Source organism: Aquila chrysaetos, chromosome 22 (assembly GCF_900496995.4).
Source record: "Aquila chrysaetos chrysaetos chromosome 22, bAquChr1.4, whole genome shotgun sequence".
Lineage (NCBI taxonomy): Eukaryota > Metazoa > Chordata > Aves > Accipitriformes > Accipitridae > Aquila > Aquila chrysaetos.
Genome location: NC_044025.1, coordinates 16,066,260 through 16,083,554, shown reverse-complemented (window position 1 = coordinate 16,083,554; position 17,295 = coordinate 16,066,260). Strand labels below are relative to the sequence as shown.

The window sequence follows — 17,295 nt, the reverse complement described above, 5'->3', positions numbered from 1 at the left end:
ATCAATCTTAAAGTAGCTTATAGTAGGAGAACAAATAAGATACAGACCTGAAGATTTATTTTGCTGCAAGACTACTGAAATTACTCTCTCCTATTCCCTCCTCCTTCTTACATTTCTTAACAAAAAAAAAAAAACAACCCTTTCCTCTATGTAGCAAAAAAGCTAATACGCAGCATCTACTATCTCATGACTAAATGAGTGATGCATCTCAAGCACATACAGTTGCTGGATGGAAAAATGGATAATAAGCCATGAATCAGTAGGCTACATCAGTATTTGAGACACCCAGTAAGGTCACATTTTCATACTAGGGCAATTTCAGTTCCCCTTCATGATAAGTCTTTTCTACCAAACACAGCTGAAATACATTACTGAAGTAGCCCTACTGGCTACAGTTTTGTAATGTCTGTGATGCGAGCAAGCACTTTTCACAACAGTGAACCTGTCATACCAATCCATCACTTTAATCAAGTTACGATGACTTGAATTATACGCAGAGTAATGAAGATCTCTTTAAGTTGTCACAACTTAACTGCCTAAATCTGGGATGTCAAAAGATACTATAAATTTTCTAATAGAAAATGATGTTTGGGAACACAGATAACAATAAGAACCTGTAAAGTGTATTTTTGTTACTTTCATAATTTGTTTAAAAGTAAAACTCTTTCTTCTTCTTCCGCCCCCCCCGGAGTCTTTAACTCAGAACATCAAGCAAACTGCTCAGTTCTTGAAAAGCCTGTCTTAGAGTCCTGCTTATGCATGCAGCTGCTTTAAAACCGTTCAGCTGGCTCTTCGGCACCTGCCTTCCAACCGGCAGGCAGGCAGGGCGTGGGGCTGCCGACTCGATTGCTCATGACTAGTGTCATATGACACGTTAAAGATGGCTGAAGGGGAGAGTTGCACCGCATCTGCCGCGGAAATAAAAGAAGACTTTGAGATTATTGACAAAAAACAGATTCCTAATACGACTGAGTTGAAAAACGAGGAAAAAGAGAAAACGGAAGAAGCGAGGTGGTCTGCTCCCATCTTGTCGCTGGCCAAGAAAGCCTCGGAAAACTTAGCGCTGAGCTATGGCAACGCTCTGAAGTCTGCATCTTTGGTAGGATTCATATCCAAACCAGTCAGCAATGACAGCACAGCAAAAACAAGTATGGTTATGCTTATTTAGTAAACTTGCTTTTATGGTGCGCAAATAAGTTTGCTCCCGTAAGTGCTGTTGATTAGTGTCCGTGATGCATGGTTATTACTTTGAATTTATTTTTTAAAACCTGATGCTGCAGTTTTTTATTTAAGCAAAATTATACAAACAACACAGATGTGGAACAAAATTTATTGCAATCAGAAGATTCCTAAACTCTTAATATATTTGGGAAAACTGACTTTAGTCTTATGCAGTAAGCTTTTATTTGATTCCTTTTCTCCCTCTCCCTTAAAGTTCACCTCAGCAGCAGCCTGGCTGCACTCATAAGTGATCTAGTCAATTCGTTATCCTTCCTAGGTGTGCTGGTGTGGAGAAGGAACTATAATGTGCTTCTCATATAGCTTTAATGTCAGAAAGTGGGCAAGTGAACCAAGATGCAGATTTGTTATAAATTACTTCTTAACTGCGCTAAAAATGCCTTCTATTTAACCACAGTTTGCTTTACTAAACATCTGTATTCATGGATATAGCAACCATACAGATTTATACAACAGGTCTCTTAAAACTGAATTAAAAGGGCTTTAGTTGAATTCATATGGAAATTAAACCTCAGTGATATTCATCACATGGAAACAAAAACATTCAAATGTAGCAGTAATTGGGCCTAGAGTCTTGTACTCCAGGGTCTCGGACTAGTACTTAATGGTTTTGGAGCAATAGAGCTGAGTTTTGCTAACTGGTGCTGACCTTTTTGGTTTTAATGATATTAAGTATTCCAGCTGGAGTTTTGTGGGGATGAATTGTGACTGCATGGTGAAATAAGTTACTGCTGATGGACTTTTTTATTTTTTGTGAAAATTCCTCAGTGTTGCATAGTCAAGAGTTAAGATTAATTCTGTCCTGAAAAAACTAGATTCTTGTCTTTCTCTGCATCTCTAAGTCTCACACCAAACTTTTCACATATTTGTTTCCTGGATGCCCATCTTGAGCACCTGGGATCTAACCTGAGGAGGGGCAGAATATCCCATTTTCTTCAGTTGCATTTGGAATAATGCTGTGAATAGATGCAATTCAAAACAACATACAGCATTTGGCAAGGGGTGGGGAATAAAATGTTCTCTTGCCTGAAATGGAGCCCCCACACTTAATGGAACTTTTACCATAATCTTTCAGCTTCTTTTCTGTAAAATAAGGCAATACAACACTACCTCCCCAAATTGTTCGAAGTATTCAGATAATATGTTGATCAGTTTTATGGAAAATTCCATAAGAAAAATCTGTTCATAACTTAGATACAAAATGTGAACCGGCACTAAATCACCTGTTCTGCCTATTCTGCCTATTCATTATTACCTTTGACCAAGCATTATAAATTCAATTTAAAGCAGGTATTTTTAAAAAATAAGCTGAGGCCTGGAAGACCACTTGTTGAAAACTAGCAACTTGTTCCCTGCTGCCATCTTTTTCCAGAGATTTTATAACCTCTACCTGCTACTTCGGATCTGTTGATCACACATAAACTGTGCTGTGCGCTATGCAGTCAGTTGGACATACAGAAAGGCACATCATAAAACCAGTGCTGCTATTGAAGAAACTATGTCCCGCCTTGCAGAGAAGGCGAGGAACTGCAACTCTAAAGAATACAAATCAAGAAAGACTTGCAGTCGTAAAGACCAAGAAATGGAGAACTGTTAGCTTTTCTTCCTGCTTCAGTGTTTTCTGACTTCAAAGCGTACTGAATAATTACAGTAAACAAGGCATGGGGCTTCAAAAAGATGTTAAAACAAACCTGTTGAATGAGATTCTAGACTGTGTGACTGCATTCTTAAAGATTGCAGCATAATGTCTCTGATCTTTTGCACTTAGGTAACCCAATTCCTAATCTTTGAGGCTTGGCTTTGGTAATGTGTCTAATATCTGCCTATTTTGCATGTACCAACTTGTTCACAGTTTTGCAAAAGATGTACTTGACTGTGTAAATTTGCAACAGTCTAAAAAATATTGTTCAAGTAATTAGTTAACTTAATACAAACCCTTATTAAGACACTGTTTAAGTTTGTGTTCATAAAGAACACTTCATTCACAGGTTTTGTTTTGTTTTGTTGGGGTTTTTTTTAAGTCTTGTGGATAATACATGTACCTTGAGCAAGGCTTACAAGCAAAATATTCCTGATAAAGTAAAAATTCAAATTCAGGAAACCATCAACCTAAGCTGGCGTTGTTACTGAAACACCGCAATACCCAAAGTCACTGATTTTGTGTTTCTGCAGTCAGCTTTTTTTCTGTTCCTGATGTGTACCTGACAATATTGACATCAAAATGTTACAGCACTTTTAATCCTCAGTCTCATCTCAAGGCATTATATGCAATTTTGAGGCATCCACTATGTTGACTATAGTCATTGATACAATAGGCTACTGAGAAGACAGGACTTGGTGTGCTTTGTGATTATCAAGATCAGTTTGATCAGAATGACTCTCTTCACTCTTCTGATAAGAGTTTTGCTCGGTTTTAATCTTAAATTAAGATTATGTGCACAAAAAGGTAGGTAATAATGAAAATTAGTACCGAAAGAGATTTTTGCACAGTGTTAAGAACAGTGTTAACGATCTTGCATGTGACTGACGCAGGGGCTCTACCTGTTAAGACTTGGGTCTTCTGCAACTGCTATTTGTGCAAGGGAGTATGACCATGTTTGATCCACAGGTGACAGCCGGATTCTCCTACTGCAACAGCGTTGGCTCAAAAGATCATTTAGGCGGCCACTGGTCTGCCGTTGGCAGCTTCTGTCAGAACCTGTTGTTGACTGAAGGAAAAGTGGTAGCTGGCAGCCTGTTTTTGTCTCGCCCCCCTTCAGGTTTAAGGGAGGACAGCCTGGCCCGCCTTGGCGGGGAGAGGCAGCAATACCCGCCTGGGGAGGGGGGGAGAGGCGCTGACGAAGGGCGCTCGCCCCCCGGGCGCTGCCCGCGCCACGCACCAGTCACTCTTTCTAAAATGGCGCCTGGTGCTGCCCGCGCTCGCCAGGCTCGGTCTCGCGAGAGTTCCCGGCCGTGGTGCCGGGGGGGGGGGGTAGTGGTGCGTGTGCTGTTGCCGTGGTAACGCGGGCGGGGAGGGGTCGCCTCAGCCCGCGGTGGGGGGCCCCCCCCCGCCCTGCGCGGCCGCTGAGGCGGCGCTAGGCCCGGGGGGCAGGTGCCGTGTCCCCGCGGGGGGCGGCGGGTGCTGGGAGCGGCAGGGCCGGGGCAGCGGCCCCGCTCCCCCCGGGGTCAGTTTCCGATCCGTGCGTACAGCCTGTTGCGGGTGGGGGGGGGGGGGAGGCGGGATTCACCCGTGTCTTATATCCAGCTCTTCTCGAGCCGTTCATCTCCGCAAGATGGAGGCCAAGCCGGGGAGGCACCGCTCCTGTCAGCGCTGTGAGGGGTCAGGAGGCGTGCGTTTCTAAAAGCAGCTTTTCTTTCTCCACCCGTGTCCCCCCTCCCCAGGTGCGCGATACCACGCCATGGAGGAGCGCGCCAACCTCATGAACATGATGAAGCTCAGTATCAAAATCCTGATCCAGTCGGCCCTGAGCCTGGGCCGGACCCTGGACTCCGACTTCCCTCCCTTGCAGCAGTTCTTCGTGGTGCTGGAGCACTGCCTCAAGCACGGGCTGAAAGGTGGGCACCCGCTCCCCCACGGCTGCGACGGCTGCCACGCTGAGGAGAGGCAGATAAACGATCCTGTGTCACATCTCGCTGTGTCTCCAGTTTGACTTCTGTGTGACCTTAGTATTAATCGCATACGCTGTGTGATGCTAATCAGTATTACAGATATAACTGTGTGGTTACCTTCTCATGTACCCTGTATTCTGTGCCTCTTAAACTGTTGAGGTATTTTTAGTGCCCCCTTTTCGTTGACATGTTAAGAGCTTGTAAGACAAAGTAAAACGTAGACTAAAATTTGTAATTCTGGAGTTGGAAGCCTGTCGCTTTTCCTCACAAATTTCTCTGTATACTCATTTTAGTGAAGAAGACTTTTATTGGACAGAACAAATCGTTTTTTGGTCCTTTGGAGCTAGTGGAAAAACTTTGTCCTGAAGCATCAGATATAGCAACTAGTGTTAAAAATCTGCCAGAGTTGAAGTAAGTTGATGGTTGGGGATGATGCTTTTCACTTATACTGCTGGGAGAAAGAATCCTTCATATAGTCTCTCGCCTTCCTTAATGAGATCTTGTTCCCAAAGAGAAAAAGAGGGTATGTAGGAGGCATTGACTTCTCCAAGAGATAAGAGGGATATGTCAAAATATACCCAGTGCTTCTGATTCAAACAATACTGTCAGATTAAAAACAGCATTTGGAAACATCTATAACCTTGCTAAAAATAACCGTAAAGTCTTCACACCTATTTTCTTTCCTCTTCTTTCCCTCACTTTTATGACTTTATGTCATTTTGTGCATGTGCTAGTAGTATTTAATTTGGGTAATTCTGGGTGATGGAAAGAGACTAGTTTTAATGCTAGGATGCATCAATAGTTGGGTTATGGTGGTAGCTGAAAATGTTTGCTGAAGCAATGGAGTATACTTAAATGCTTCTGTGTTCTGGAGACAGCACTTCATTTCCCCAGGGATTTCTTCTTTAATTTTGGGTGTTTTAGTAAATAACAACCTTCATCTCCCTTTGTAAAGGGAGAATTTTGAATTGCACACATCTACTTAAAAAAAACGCCTTTTTTTTATACCAAAACATGCACCTTTCATTTTAGGACTGCTGTGGGAAGAGGAAGGGCGTGGCTTTATCTAGCACTCATGCAAAAGAAACTGGCAGATTATCTCAAAGTACTCTTGGACCATAAGCATCTATTAAGGTAACAGTACAGACATACGTAGATTGTATTCACTGAATCACTGAAACCTTGTGTTGCTGTAGTGAGAGGTCATTAATTGACCAGTTTAACTTTAAGCTTGTTCTTGCAACCTGCAGAGGAGCAAGTTGTTCGTTGTTTTTGCAGTGAACCTACAGAAGAACGAGTATTCTCTGTGAGAGTTCTGCATCCTCTGCCTTGCGCAATAAATTAGCAAGAAGGGGCTGATCAGCTGTGCTTTATAAGGACTACATTACCGTTTATATGATTTTAGTGATGGAAGTACTATTATCATTTTGATGTGCAGTGATGCCTTATACTATTTCTTCTAGCGAATTTTATGAACCTGATGCGTTGATGATGGAGGAGGAAGGAGCAGTCATTGTGGGTCTGCTAGTTGGACTGAATGTTATTGATGCAAACCTTTGCTTGAAAGGAGAAGACTTGGATTCCCAGGTGAAGATTAAAGCTTAGATAACATCAGTTGGTATGAGATTCTAATAGAATTAAGCACATCCATAAATAATTTACTGAGATGGGTCCAGAACTCTGTCTAGAATCTCCTGTATTGAAGCTTGTCATGTTTCCCACATTGAATCAAAGAAAAGTACATAAGTATCCATCTCTTTAAGTAGCAGTTTATGGAAATGCTGTCAAAACTAATAACTGCTAGGAAACTGAGCACACTGAATATGGTTATTTTGATGCTTTTATGACAAGCACTAGCTTGCACATTTGCTTCAGCTAGGAATAATATAGGTATTACCTGTCTCTCTAAACTTCAGCTTCAGATTTTTACCTTTTTCCTAATATAAAGTAATGCCTGCTGCTATGCAGAATTGCACTGTGAAGGTGTGTTAATATTTTAAATATATTTTTCAGGTTGGAGTGATTGATTTTTCCTTGTACCTGAAGGAAACACAGGACAGTGATGGCAAACAGTATGTATGGTGAATTTATGATTCTAAGTTGGTATGGTTTTTGTAGAACAAACCTGTCAGTCTATGGGAGCACATGAGTGTTAGAAACCTCAAACTCTTATCATCTGAAAAAGAGAATCTAAAATAGATTTTGTTAGCTAAACCAAGGTACTAATTTTCAAAGGTTGAGCCCATGGTAGTTTTAACAACAATACAGTGTGGAGAGTTTGTGTCTTGAGCTGGGACCAAAGTAAAAGCACCCAAAATTTTAGATTGTGTTTTTATTTGATTTTAGGAGACATGATCTGCCAGGTCACCCACTACTAAATCACTGCTTTGTTTCTAAGCACTGTTTCAGAAATGCTCTCAGTTAAGGAGCTGTCTTTGTAGGAGAGATCAGTTATGGAGGAAAAAAAAGTAGGTTTAGGTGAAATGTTAGGTGAATTAGAGACTGTAACTGTTACCATCACTGTATCCAGAAGACCTGTAGTGAATGGAAGGGACTTCATAGTTTGTGTGCTCCTGGCACTTCAGAGCACTTTACTGTATAGCTGCTGAGGAGAAGCCAATAAACAGCTGTTTCATCTCCCTAGTGCTTCCAGTCTAGCTCAGGCACAAGTATTTTTATAAGAAAAGGAGAAACTCAGTTTGCAAGTCTATGCTGAAAACCCTAGTACAAACTATAACACTTTAGAATGAAGGAGTTTCTTAATCAACAAATTCTCACTTTTACAACTAGAGACGGAGGGATTACAGCTGTCCTTGACCAGAAGCATTATGTGGAAGAGCTCAACCGACATCTAAGGTGGGATTTTCCTCTATTCTAATATACAAACACTTGTCCTGTTTAGCTTTTCCAGTATGGCTTTGAATGTCTCTGCTTACAGTCTTGTAGATCTTTGTCTGATATTGAAATGCCTTTTCTGATTATTTCCCAAAATCTTAGTTTAATCTTGTAATCTTACTATTCTGATGGCATATGCAATGCAGAAAACAAATCTGTGTAATAGTAATTTACTTTTTTGAAACTTATTAGTGACTAACAGAACATTTTGGAGCTACTTTTTCAAGAGAAAACTATTACAAGTGCATCTGGAAATTCATTCTTTAGAGGAAGGGTCTTTATTCTTCCCCCATAGGTTGTTCAGTGGGAGGAGCAGGCCTCACTTACCCTCTTGAACATGAGAGGTGTTAAGACTGCAAAAGCTGAGCCAGAACAGGACTGCCAACTAATACAGTAGGCTGCCAACTGTAGGGAAATGCATGGTCCTCTCAGTGCTTAAGAGGGACAGTTATCCTTCCTCCAGACTTTTTGCCAGCTCACCAAAGTATTTCATTGTTAACAAATGCAAGATGGTAAAAGCATGGTTGAGGATAGGAATAAATGTTGGACATTGGCACTTCTTTTATTGTTTTTATGCATCTCTTTTCCTTGCTGCAGTTGCACGGTTGCAGATCTTCAGAACAAAATAGACTGTTTAGAAAAGACCAATTCCAAACTCCAGGAAGAGGTTTGTGTCTGGTCTGTTAAATATTTCTCATAGCTCTTTTCCATTAGAGGCAAAACTCCCTAAGAATATACCTTAGACCTAAAATATTTGAGTTGATACTAGTGGAATGTGGGGGATTGGTAGGACTGGCATGAGTCAGCACATGGGGAAAGCTCTGTGGAAAGCTTCTACATTATGTTAGCTGTTAAGATGCTTTTCGGCGCCTATTTGTTAGACGGGTTTCCTTAATCAAGTTTTTGTCTTGCAATCGTGTCTCCACCCAAAAGTAATCATACCACTGTAATGAACGTGACTTGTCCCTCTTCCTTCTGCACATACACACGTGTATGTATTTGTCACGTGTGTTAAACAGAACTTGGAAAAAGAGAAGGAAAAGAATCACACTTCAATTAGGAAATCTTTCCTAGCTGGGAACTGAAATAGAATCCAGCAGCATGCATGATAGTGGTTGTTCTGGGTTTTGTGGTGGTGGGTTTACATATATATATATACACATATATATATATGTATATATAACGTGTGTGTGTATATATATGTATGTATGTATATGTCTTGTTCAGAGTGTATCTGTGAAGTCCAATTTCCAATACTTTCTGGGGTATCTCCACTTGAAAATGCCATAAGGTTCCAGCAGTGAATGTCAAGCCTGACTTGCTGTATGACTTCTATTTCATACCAGAATTAATACCACAGATCACAGATCTGTGGTGGATTTTAGCCTTTTACACTAGGATGCATTTCTTTGCACAGTTAATATTTAAAAATAATTATGAGGGTGTGAAGCAGAAGTCAAGTGAAAGAATGTTGGTGGGCTTATTAATTTAGGCTGTATAGTGAGTGTGGCTGCAAAAGGGTCAGGCAGCTTCCGGGGAGAATGAAAGGGACGAAAGGGGAAGTGAGCAGTGCACCTGCTACAAAGGTTGAGCTACTAACTTTAGAATTCCTCCAGATGTTGCATGCTTGTACAGTGATTAAATATAGATATGTTCTCTTTGTAAACAGCTTGCAGCAGCAACGGACCGAATTGGATCACTTCAGGAAGAGCAGCAGCAGTTAAAACAACAAAATGAATTAATTCGTGAACGGAGTGAAAAAAGTGTAGAGGTGGGACACCTATTTAAAGATAATGAGGATCCTTAAAATAAGTGATCTTTTTTGATCGACTGTACTTAGTGCTTTCAAAAGCACTTTGAACTGGAATGCTAAGCACTGTTTAGCATGCTACTGCGTAGATCACTGGTTTTGTGCGTGGTAGGCACAGGTGGTAGATTTTGCTGTTCTTTACTACACACTTAAACATATACTTGCAGAAGGGAGAAAGCATTAAAAGTATTAGAATGGTTTATTTTTATTTTTGCTTTATTCTTTGAAACTTCAGCTTATTAACATTTGCCAGCTTATTAATTGTAAAATAGTAGGATTTTACTTGAAATAGCACATAGAAATATTGTGTTACACACAAGAACTTAAGGCATACTTTAAATACATAGCTTTGTGATCTTATGTGGGTTTTTTGCTGATGTTTCCTATAGGTAACGAAAGAGGATACAAAAGTAGAATTGGATACTTACAAGCAGTCACGCCAGGGTCTTGATGAAATGTACAGTGATGTTTGGAAGCAGTTGAAAGAAGAAAAAAAAATTAGGCTGGTAAGGAAACTTAACTATAGAAAGTGAAATGAAAAATACAGGATTCTGCAGACTTTAAGGTAGCATTACAAGTAAAAGATGTATGCTGTGCACTTTTTGCAGCTATTCAGAATTCATAAAGGAATTGCAAGCAAGATGCTGGATATTGGTCATTAACAGTGTCTGTAAAGAACTGGAAACTGGGGCTTTCGGAATGCTGAAAATAAAAGGTCTTTCCCTGTTTAAGAACCTACCAGCATTATTATAGCAGAGACTACGATCAAAACACAAGAGAGGCAACTGTCTTTATGGAGGAAAATATGGTATATGCACAACAGTCACTTGCACAGTGAACTGCTAATTAGTGACTGGTGAAGAGATTGCCCAGGCTTGCTGAAGCCTATGGCTCTAAGTCAACCCAAGTCCAGCTGCCAGGAGAAATGCTTCATTTGACAGGCTGTTAAGTTACACACTGAGCTCTATGCTTCATGCCAGCAGATCTGTACCCTTGCCCTGATCTGGAGAGCTGAAATAGTATTTTGGTCTTGCTAACTTAATGTATTGTTTGAGACCTAGTTCTTCTGTAAAATCATAGTTCGTTATTGTATCAGAGTAATACATAGCTTGTGTATGAGGTTATATGGGTTTTCGAAATGCTTATTCCTGACATATGACTACATAGCAGTAACTAGGGAATCTCTTTGTAAGGAACTAGAGAAAGAGTTGGAGCTACAAATTGGAATGAAAACAGAAATGGAAATTGCCATGAAACTTCTGGAAAAAGATACTCATGAAAAACAAGACACTTTAGTTGCACTTCGCCAACAGTTAGAAGAAGTGAAGGCTATTAACTTGCAGATGTTTCACAAATCTCAGGTATGTACATAGTGGAGAATAGAAAGAACAGCTGTAGTGGTGGTCTTTACGTGTTAATCGTGCACTGAGGACATGTAGGCACTTATATGCATCTGAAGTAATACTTAGATGCAACAATTTTCTTAATATCTGTTTTAAAACTGTAGAAGGAATTGTTTAATGTTTTATTATGCTTCATTATTGGTAAGATATTGGGTATGTTTGGAAAGAAAGGGGGTTTCCTTGAGTATGCTGCATAGTATGCCGTAGGATCATCCAACAAATGCTGAGACAAATGGAGAGCTCTCACAGGGGAGAAAGTGTTTGCAGGAGTCCTTTGTTCTAACCACTGAATGATTAGTCTTTAAAAAAATGACTTACTGCAGCCAGGAACTGTCTTGCTTCTCCTTCCCATCTGTGTTGTCTTGCCTTTCACCTACACCACATTTAACACTTTACTGTAGAAACCAGCAATAAGCCTCTCTAAACCATTACAAAACTGTCAGTTATTTTTGCCTATCTCCTGTAGTCTGTACCCAAATGGTCAGCTGAGTGCTATAGCCAGTGGAAAGGCAACACTGGATTTGGGGAGGGAGGAATTCTGTGGTCAGGCTGGCCTCTGGAGCTACCAAAAAGTTGTTGGACTGGTTTAGGTATTTCATTATACCCCTTTTAGCGTAAGACCTGGCTCTCCAGATGTAAGATGGTTGGAGAAGTAAAATGAAAAAACATTTTGCTTTCTGGGCCTGTCTTCCTTACCCTGGCAGTTTTTAGAGTTTACTTTCTCCATCCTTTGTGTCATCTATTGCAGGGGTTTGGGAATGTTTTTGTGGGGTTTTTTTGTTGTTTGAGTGGGTTGTGGTGTTTTGTCTTGTTTTTTTCAATTGGACAAAAACGGTACTGATAGGCATTTCTACAAGGAAGTGATGGAGTAGTAGTGTTCATACAAGATATACAGAGCTTGTCTCCATTAATGCAATAAGAGTTTAACTAGACTTCCCCTCCCATACCTGGTGCCAGAAATCCAGAGGGGATTTCTCTCAGTTTTTATGGACTGTTTCCTCATGCCTGTTCAGGCTTTATCCTGGCCTTTGCCTCCTTCACAGATGCACAGAAACTTGCAAGGCAATGGCCAGTGAAACCCCAGTGCTGAGGTATGCCTTTGCTTTCAAAAGCAGTATTTATTTTGTATATTTTTTTGTCTTCCTGGTTCCATGCTGACTGAGTGCAGTTGTTACATTCAAATCATAATTGATATTCTTATCCTGTCAATTCAATCTGACTTATTTCTTCAAACTTGTTTCTAAAGAGAAGATCTGGGGCTTGTAGTTGATCTCATAGGTCAAAACTTAGTACAGTTAAGTTTTCTTCTGAGCTCTTAACAAGCTGAGGAGTGTCTGGCATTATCAGCATTTTGTTTGTACGTTCCAGTTAGACCCAGTCGTGGCCATGTGACAAGCTAAACATTGTTTATCTAGTGGCAGACTTTCATTAAACACTAACACTTTGTGCTTTGGAAAACTAAAATGTATTACCTGGAATATCTATTCACTTATTCCTACAGAATGCAGAGTGTTCATTACAACAGAAAACAGAAGCAATATCCTCTTTTGAAGGAAAAACAAATGAGATGTTGTCCTCTATGAAACAAATGGAAGAGAGGTAATCATTACAAGCTCAGAAAGTCAACACTGAAGTCGGCAGAAAGTTTCCAGCTGAAACCTTTATAGGATGACCTTCCATACACCTCCTATAAACATTTGGGCATGCGTGCCAGCATGACGTTCTTTTTCCTTTCTCCTCCTTATCACCCTCTGTGCTTGCCTGTTCTCTTTTCCCAGGCAAACATGCCCATAACTGACACCATTCGAAAGCCATAGCTCTTTCCATAGGCAGGCTGTTTCAAAACATGTTGACTTTAGTTTGAGAACAGGTATGACTCTCGCTTTTGGGGTTTTTTTTTTTTTCAGAAACAGTTGCTTTCAAAAGTCTTTTTTTTCTCCTCTAACATTTTCAGTTCAAGCTTTTACAAAGATCTGTATGGTGAACAGAATGAGAGGGTGTAGGTAAGGAGGATGTGAATTTACAACAAATGTGTATGTTCCTTACTTTGTAGATTGCAGCATGCAGAAAAGGCAAGGCAGACTGCAGAAGAAAGATGCAACAAGATGAAGCAAGAGCTTGCTGGCAGGCTTGACACTTGTCGGCAACAGATGTCCCAACTGGATAGTAAATGGTATTTAATCTGATCAGGTTTTTTTCCTTCCCTTCTGCCATTTCTTTAAGAAGTGCTTTCTACTCCTGTTGTGCTAAGGTCTAAAGAGGGGTAGGTTTGAATTATATTGGGTTCAGCAAGTATTGACAGAAGTATGCAAGATCTTGGAAAGCCCAGCGCTTCTGTATAATGCACAGTTAGCATGAGGATTTGGAAATGTTTTTTCCAGAATATCCAATTGAGAGCACAGAGTGCCAATAGAAATCTGGCCATTCAGACTAGCAGTGGAGCTTTCAATGGCTTTTTTACTAAATCTGGAGATAGGTACTGTCATGCTTGGAGGATGAGCATTTAAGTGACTGTCATCCAAATGCATTGGGGTTTTTGGAGGGGTTTGGGGGTTGGGTAGTGTCCTGCTGTTCTTAGGGAATGTTAATCCTCTAAAGACTTCTAATACCTATAGAAAACATTTCTTTCACTGTTCAGACTTCAGGGTAGAGTAATTTTTAAACATGGCTGTTTAAACATAGGTAGTCAAATATGTACTTGTGGGGATTGGTTTTGGTTTTTTGTTTTGGGGTTGGTTTTTTTTGGTTGTTTTGTGTTTTGGTTTTTTTTTCTTCTAGCCATTCATTGCTGCTTGTTTTCTGTGACCTGAAAATGCTAGTATCGTTTTTTGTCTGCTGCCATAACACCCCTGTTCTTTCATGTCCCAGAACACCACTCTAGTTTTTGCCCTCTTTTGGGCAAGGTTTCTTCTTCTCATAGTGTTGCTATCCTTAAATGCTAGATAGAAATATAGATATAAAAATAGAACATTTTTCTGCTATCTAAGTGCTATAGAATATTTTTCTGCTATTTCTTAGAATTAATTATTTTTAAATAGCTCAACTCTGGAAAAGGAGTTAAAATCTGAAAAGGAACAGAGACAAACTTTGCAAAGAGAACTACACCAAGAGAAGGATGCTACCACTCTGCTTAAAACAGAATTGCAACAAATGGAAGGACTGAAAAAGGTATGCGCAGTGCCAGCACGCCCCATGTTCAGGATTAAAGCTGACTTGGAAGCATGCAATGATTGCCTCTGTAGCAGAGTGTTTGTTCTGTACCACTGTCCCCTGAGGGGTTTCAAAAGCTTGGCTGGTATTAACACAAGTCTGCATGTGAAACGCCAATGTAGGGCTCAGGTGATGAAAACAGCTTAGCAGCCTCCTCAGCCACCTCGAGCTATCTGCCCTGCCCAAGCTGCACGAGTGTCTGAGCCACCATCAGTCAGCAGCTGAAGCTGAGGTGGGATCTCTGGGGACAAAAAGCTCATCGGCTGTCCCATGGTGAGGTACCCCTGCTCAGGTAGGAAATGGCAAGTTCAGGGCTTTCAGTGACTGTGTGAGGTCTTTCAACTGTATGTAATAAAATAAGAACACGTTTTCAAGCATTTAAAACAACTGAATGCAATTTATTTTTTAAGCGCGAACATTCTTGTTAACCTGAAGAGAATTTGCTCCTGTGTATCTAGCAGTTTAGATTTTGAAGACACAATTGTACACCAGTAACTGTCTATATGCTCGTGTGTGGGCATAGGACTGCTGCATTCCAGCTATGCTCAAGGATGTTTAAAGCCTGAAAATCTTCCTCTTTCTGGTAAATATGGTTAAATGATTTTGTTGTTTGTGCAGAACCCCTGGGTAGTTCACCCATGTAATTCTAAAAATCAAGCCTTAGAAATAGGTAGGTTTGTAAAGGAGCTTATTCTTGTGAAGTGCTTGGGCAGTTTGGATAAACTGATCTAGGTTATAGGTCAAACTTAGCACACAAAAAACTTTTTATGTCTAATTTTTTGCTTTATTTTATAGGAACTGAGAAAACTGCAAGATGAGAAGCAGCAGTTAGAGAAAGTCTGTGAGGAGCAGGAGCAAGCTCTTCAAGAAATGGGACTTCATCTCAGCCAGTAAGTTCTAGGAACTGAACTGCTGTAAGTGATGTGACTTGGAGGATGGAGTATCAAAATAATACAAATAATTTTAAAGCGCATCCAGTTATAAAAATCAATAAACATGAGAATTTTAGGAGGTAATTACTATGCATGGGAAACTAAACAGCCATGAAATAAAAGTGAGGGATGATCCTTGCATGAGTAAGCTGGCTGAGATAGGAAACAATACAGTAAATGCTGAGTTCCAGCAGTGGAACTGTGCTTTTTCCACGTTCTTCTGAATATACTGAAAAGGGGGCAGGCCCCAAGGTGACGAAGTTTCCTGGTGATACTGAGCAGTTCAGAGTTGTAACAGGGAGCTAACTGAAGAATTAGAGTTTAGATTCAATGGCTGGACAGTGGAATGGCAGGTACAATTGAAGACAACTAAATGTAAAGTCATGCAGAGGGAATGATTTTGCTTTTTTCCAGATCAAAGTTGAAGATGGAAGATATTAAAGAAGTAAATAAAGCACTAAAGGTACTCTACCTCTCATGGATATTTTGACTAAGCGCATGCATTTCATTTAACACCTTCACATTTCATCACAGTTATCCTACTTTAAAAGATGGCTTTTAAAAAATACTAACAATGTTGGTAAACTGCCTTTGAATTTTATTTTATACATTTATTTGAATCTACAGTGAGGTTTTCATTCCAATTTTCTAGGGCCATACCTGGCTGAAGGATGATGAAGCAACACACTGCAAGCAATGTGAAAAGGAATTCTCTATCTCGAGAAGGAAGGTAATGTTGTTCAGTGGATTATTTTTTCCTTTTGTCACAGAAAACAAAAATCGTGCTGTTGCACAGTTTGCTAGGGAAGACTGACGCTGCTTCAATTCCAGATCTTGCTGGCATGATAACTACATAGAGAAGTAATTTGGCATTTCCCATCCTAAAAATAACATTCTTCTGCTTGGGTGCTTTCCTTGGTAGGGGAGGTGTTACGGGCGAGTTCTCTTGTGCTGAGGTTCATCTCCCTTCCCCCTCGAGCCGTGTGTCCTGGGGACTGGATGCTGACAGGCCGTGCTCGGTGCCTTTCAGGGACAGGGACGGCTGCTGGGGCCCTGCTGCGTGGTTTGGGACAGCTCCGGGTGCCTGCGCAGGCCGCCCGGCAGCACAAACACCAGATTTCCTCCCTGTAGAGCCGGGCCTGCGTGTGCTTTCCTGAAAGCACGGGCCTGGCTGCGTGCTGATCCAGGGAGCTGCTTAGCGGCAGCGGAGCAGCTCCTCCAGCCCCTGGCCAGGCCTGCTCCGCCTGCAGGGCCCGGGGCGAGCGCAGCTCCTGGTCGTGTTCAGGCCTCCGTGCGGGCAGAAGTGCCGCTGGGAGGGTTGGGCCGGTTGGGAATTGGAGGATGATGTCAGTGGACTCCGAATGCTTTTTTTTTAAGGTCTGATTTATCTCCTCGTGACGCTCCGTTTTTAGGCAGTTGTGCTTATTCTCTCTGTTTGTAGCATCACTGCAGAAACTGTGGGGACATCTTCTGCAACACTTGCTCCAGTAATGAACTTGCACTGCCATCGTATCCCAAACCTGTCCGTGTTTGCGATACTTGTCACACTCTACTCCTTCAGCGCTGTTCGTCCAATTCCTCCTAAGGCTTTCGTAACCTTGACCACCCTAATGTTGGAAAGTAGCCATTATTTTTTTTAATTCTGAATTCCAGGCATCTTCTGTGCAGCAGACTGTCTGGTCTCTACTGTTTTCCACTGTAAGAGCAGTGTGAAATAATTTGTAGGGATTATGCAAGCTAATGTTTCTCCAACTGGAATAATTAAGAAAATTGTTATCAACTGTAATTTCCCTTAAAGTTCTATTTGAAACTAAAATGCAAATTCACTTTTCTGATTTTTATAGGTATTTGTATTAAAATTTGTATATGGCATTTCTACGTTTATTTGATCCCGCTAGATGCCACTGTCTTTCTGCACATTAACTTCAGTTCCTCTGTATCATCACTATAGCTGCTCCTGTTCGTTTCACTGGCTAGTGTACAGTTTTGTATTTGCTAAGGAAAGTCAATTTATGAATTGTCTATAGAAGGAAAGAGCTTTATAAATGTGCCTTCTGTTCACTGCAGAGTCAAAAACTACACCTTGTACTTGTTCTGAAAGTCGCTGTGAGCACATTGCTGTAGTTACACAATAAAGCCTTTTGCAAAAACTTGCAAAAACTGAAAGCAAAATTGAAGTTCTGATTTTTAACAGCTG

The 17,295-nt window shown here is 40.8% G+C and overlaps 1 protein-coding gene across 5 annotated transcripts; it reads left to right on the top strand.

The window, feature by feature from the left end:
- The first annotated feature begins 809 nt into the window (after positions 1-809).
- Positions 810-17,264, top strand: RUFY1 (RUN and FYVE domain containing 1). 5 transcript variants are annotated; one of them, XM_029998148.2, is made up of 18 exons: positions 810-1,148; positions 4,621-4,794; positions 5,142-5,259; positions 5,881-5,982; positions 6,312-6,435; positions 6,862-6,920; positions 7,639-7,704; positions 8,341-8,410; positions 9,413-9,514; positions 9,943-10,059; positions 10,747-10,914; positions 12,458-12,555; positions 13,010-13,129; positions 13,995-14,124; positions 14,962-15,056; positions 15,513-15,561; positions 15,751-15,828; positions 16,540-17,264. In XM_029998148.2, exons 1-18 carry the CDS (start codon positions 881-883, stop codon positions 16,681-16,683), a joined length of 2,082 nt encoding a protein of 693 aa, XP_029854008.1. In that variant the 5' UTR covers positions 810-880; the 3' UTR covers positions 16,684-17,264. The 5 variants fall into 5 exon arrangements, with proteins under 5 accessions (XP_029854008.1, XP_029854006.1, XP_029854009.1 ...); XM_029998146.2 differs by having other exon boundaries at positions 16,511-17,264; XM_029998149.2 differs by having other exon boundaries at positions 976-1,099; positions 16,511-17,264.
- The last annotated feature ends 31 nt before the right edge of the window (positions 17,265-17,295 follow it).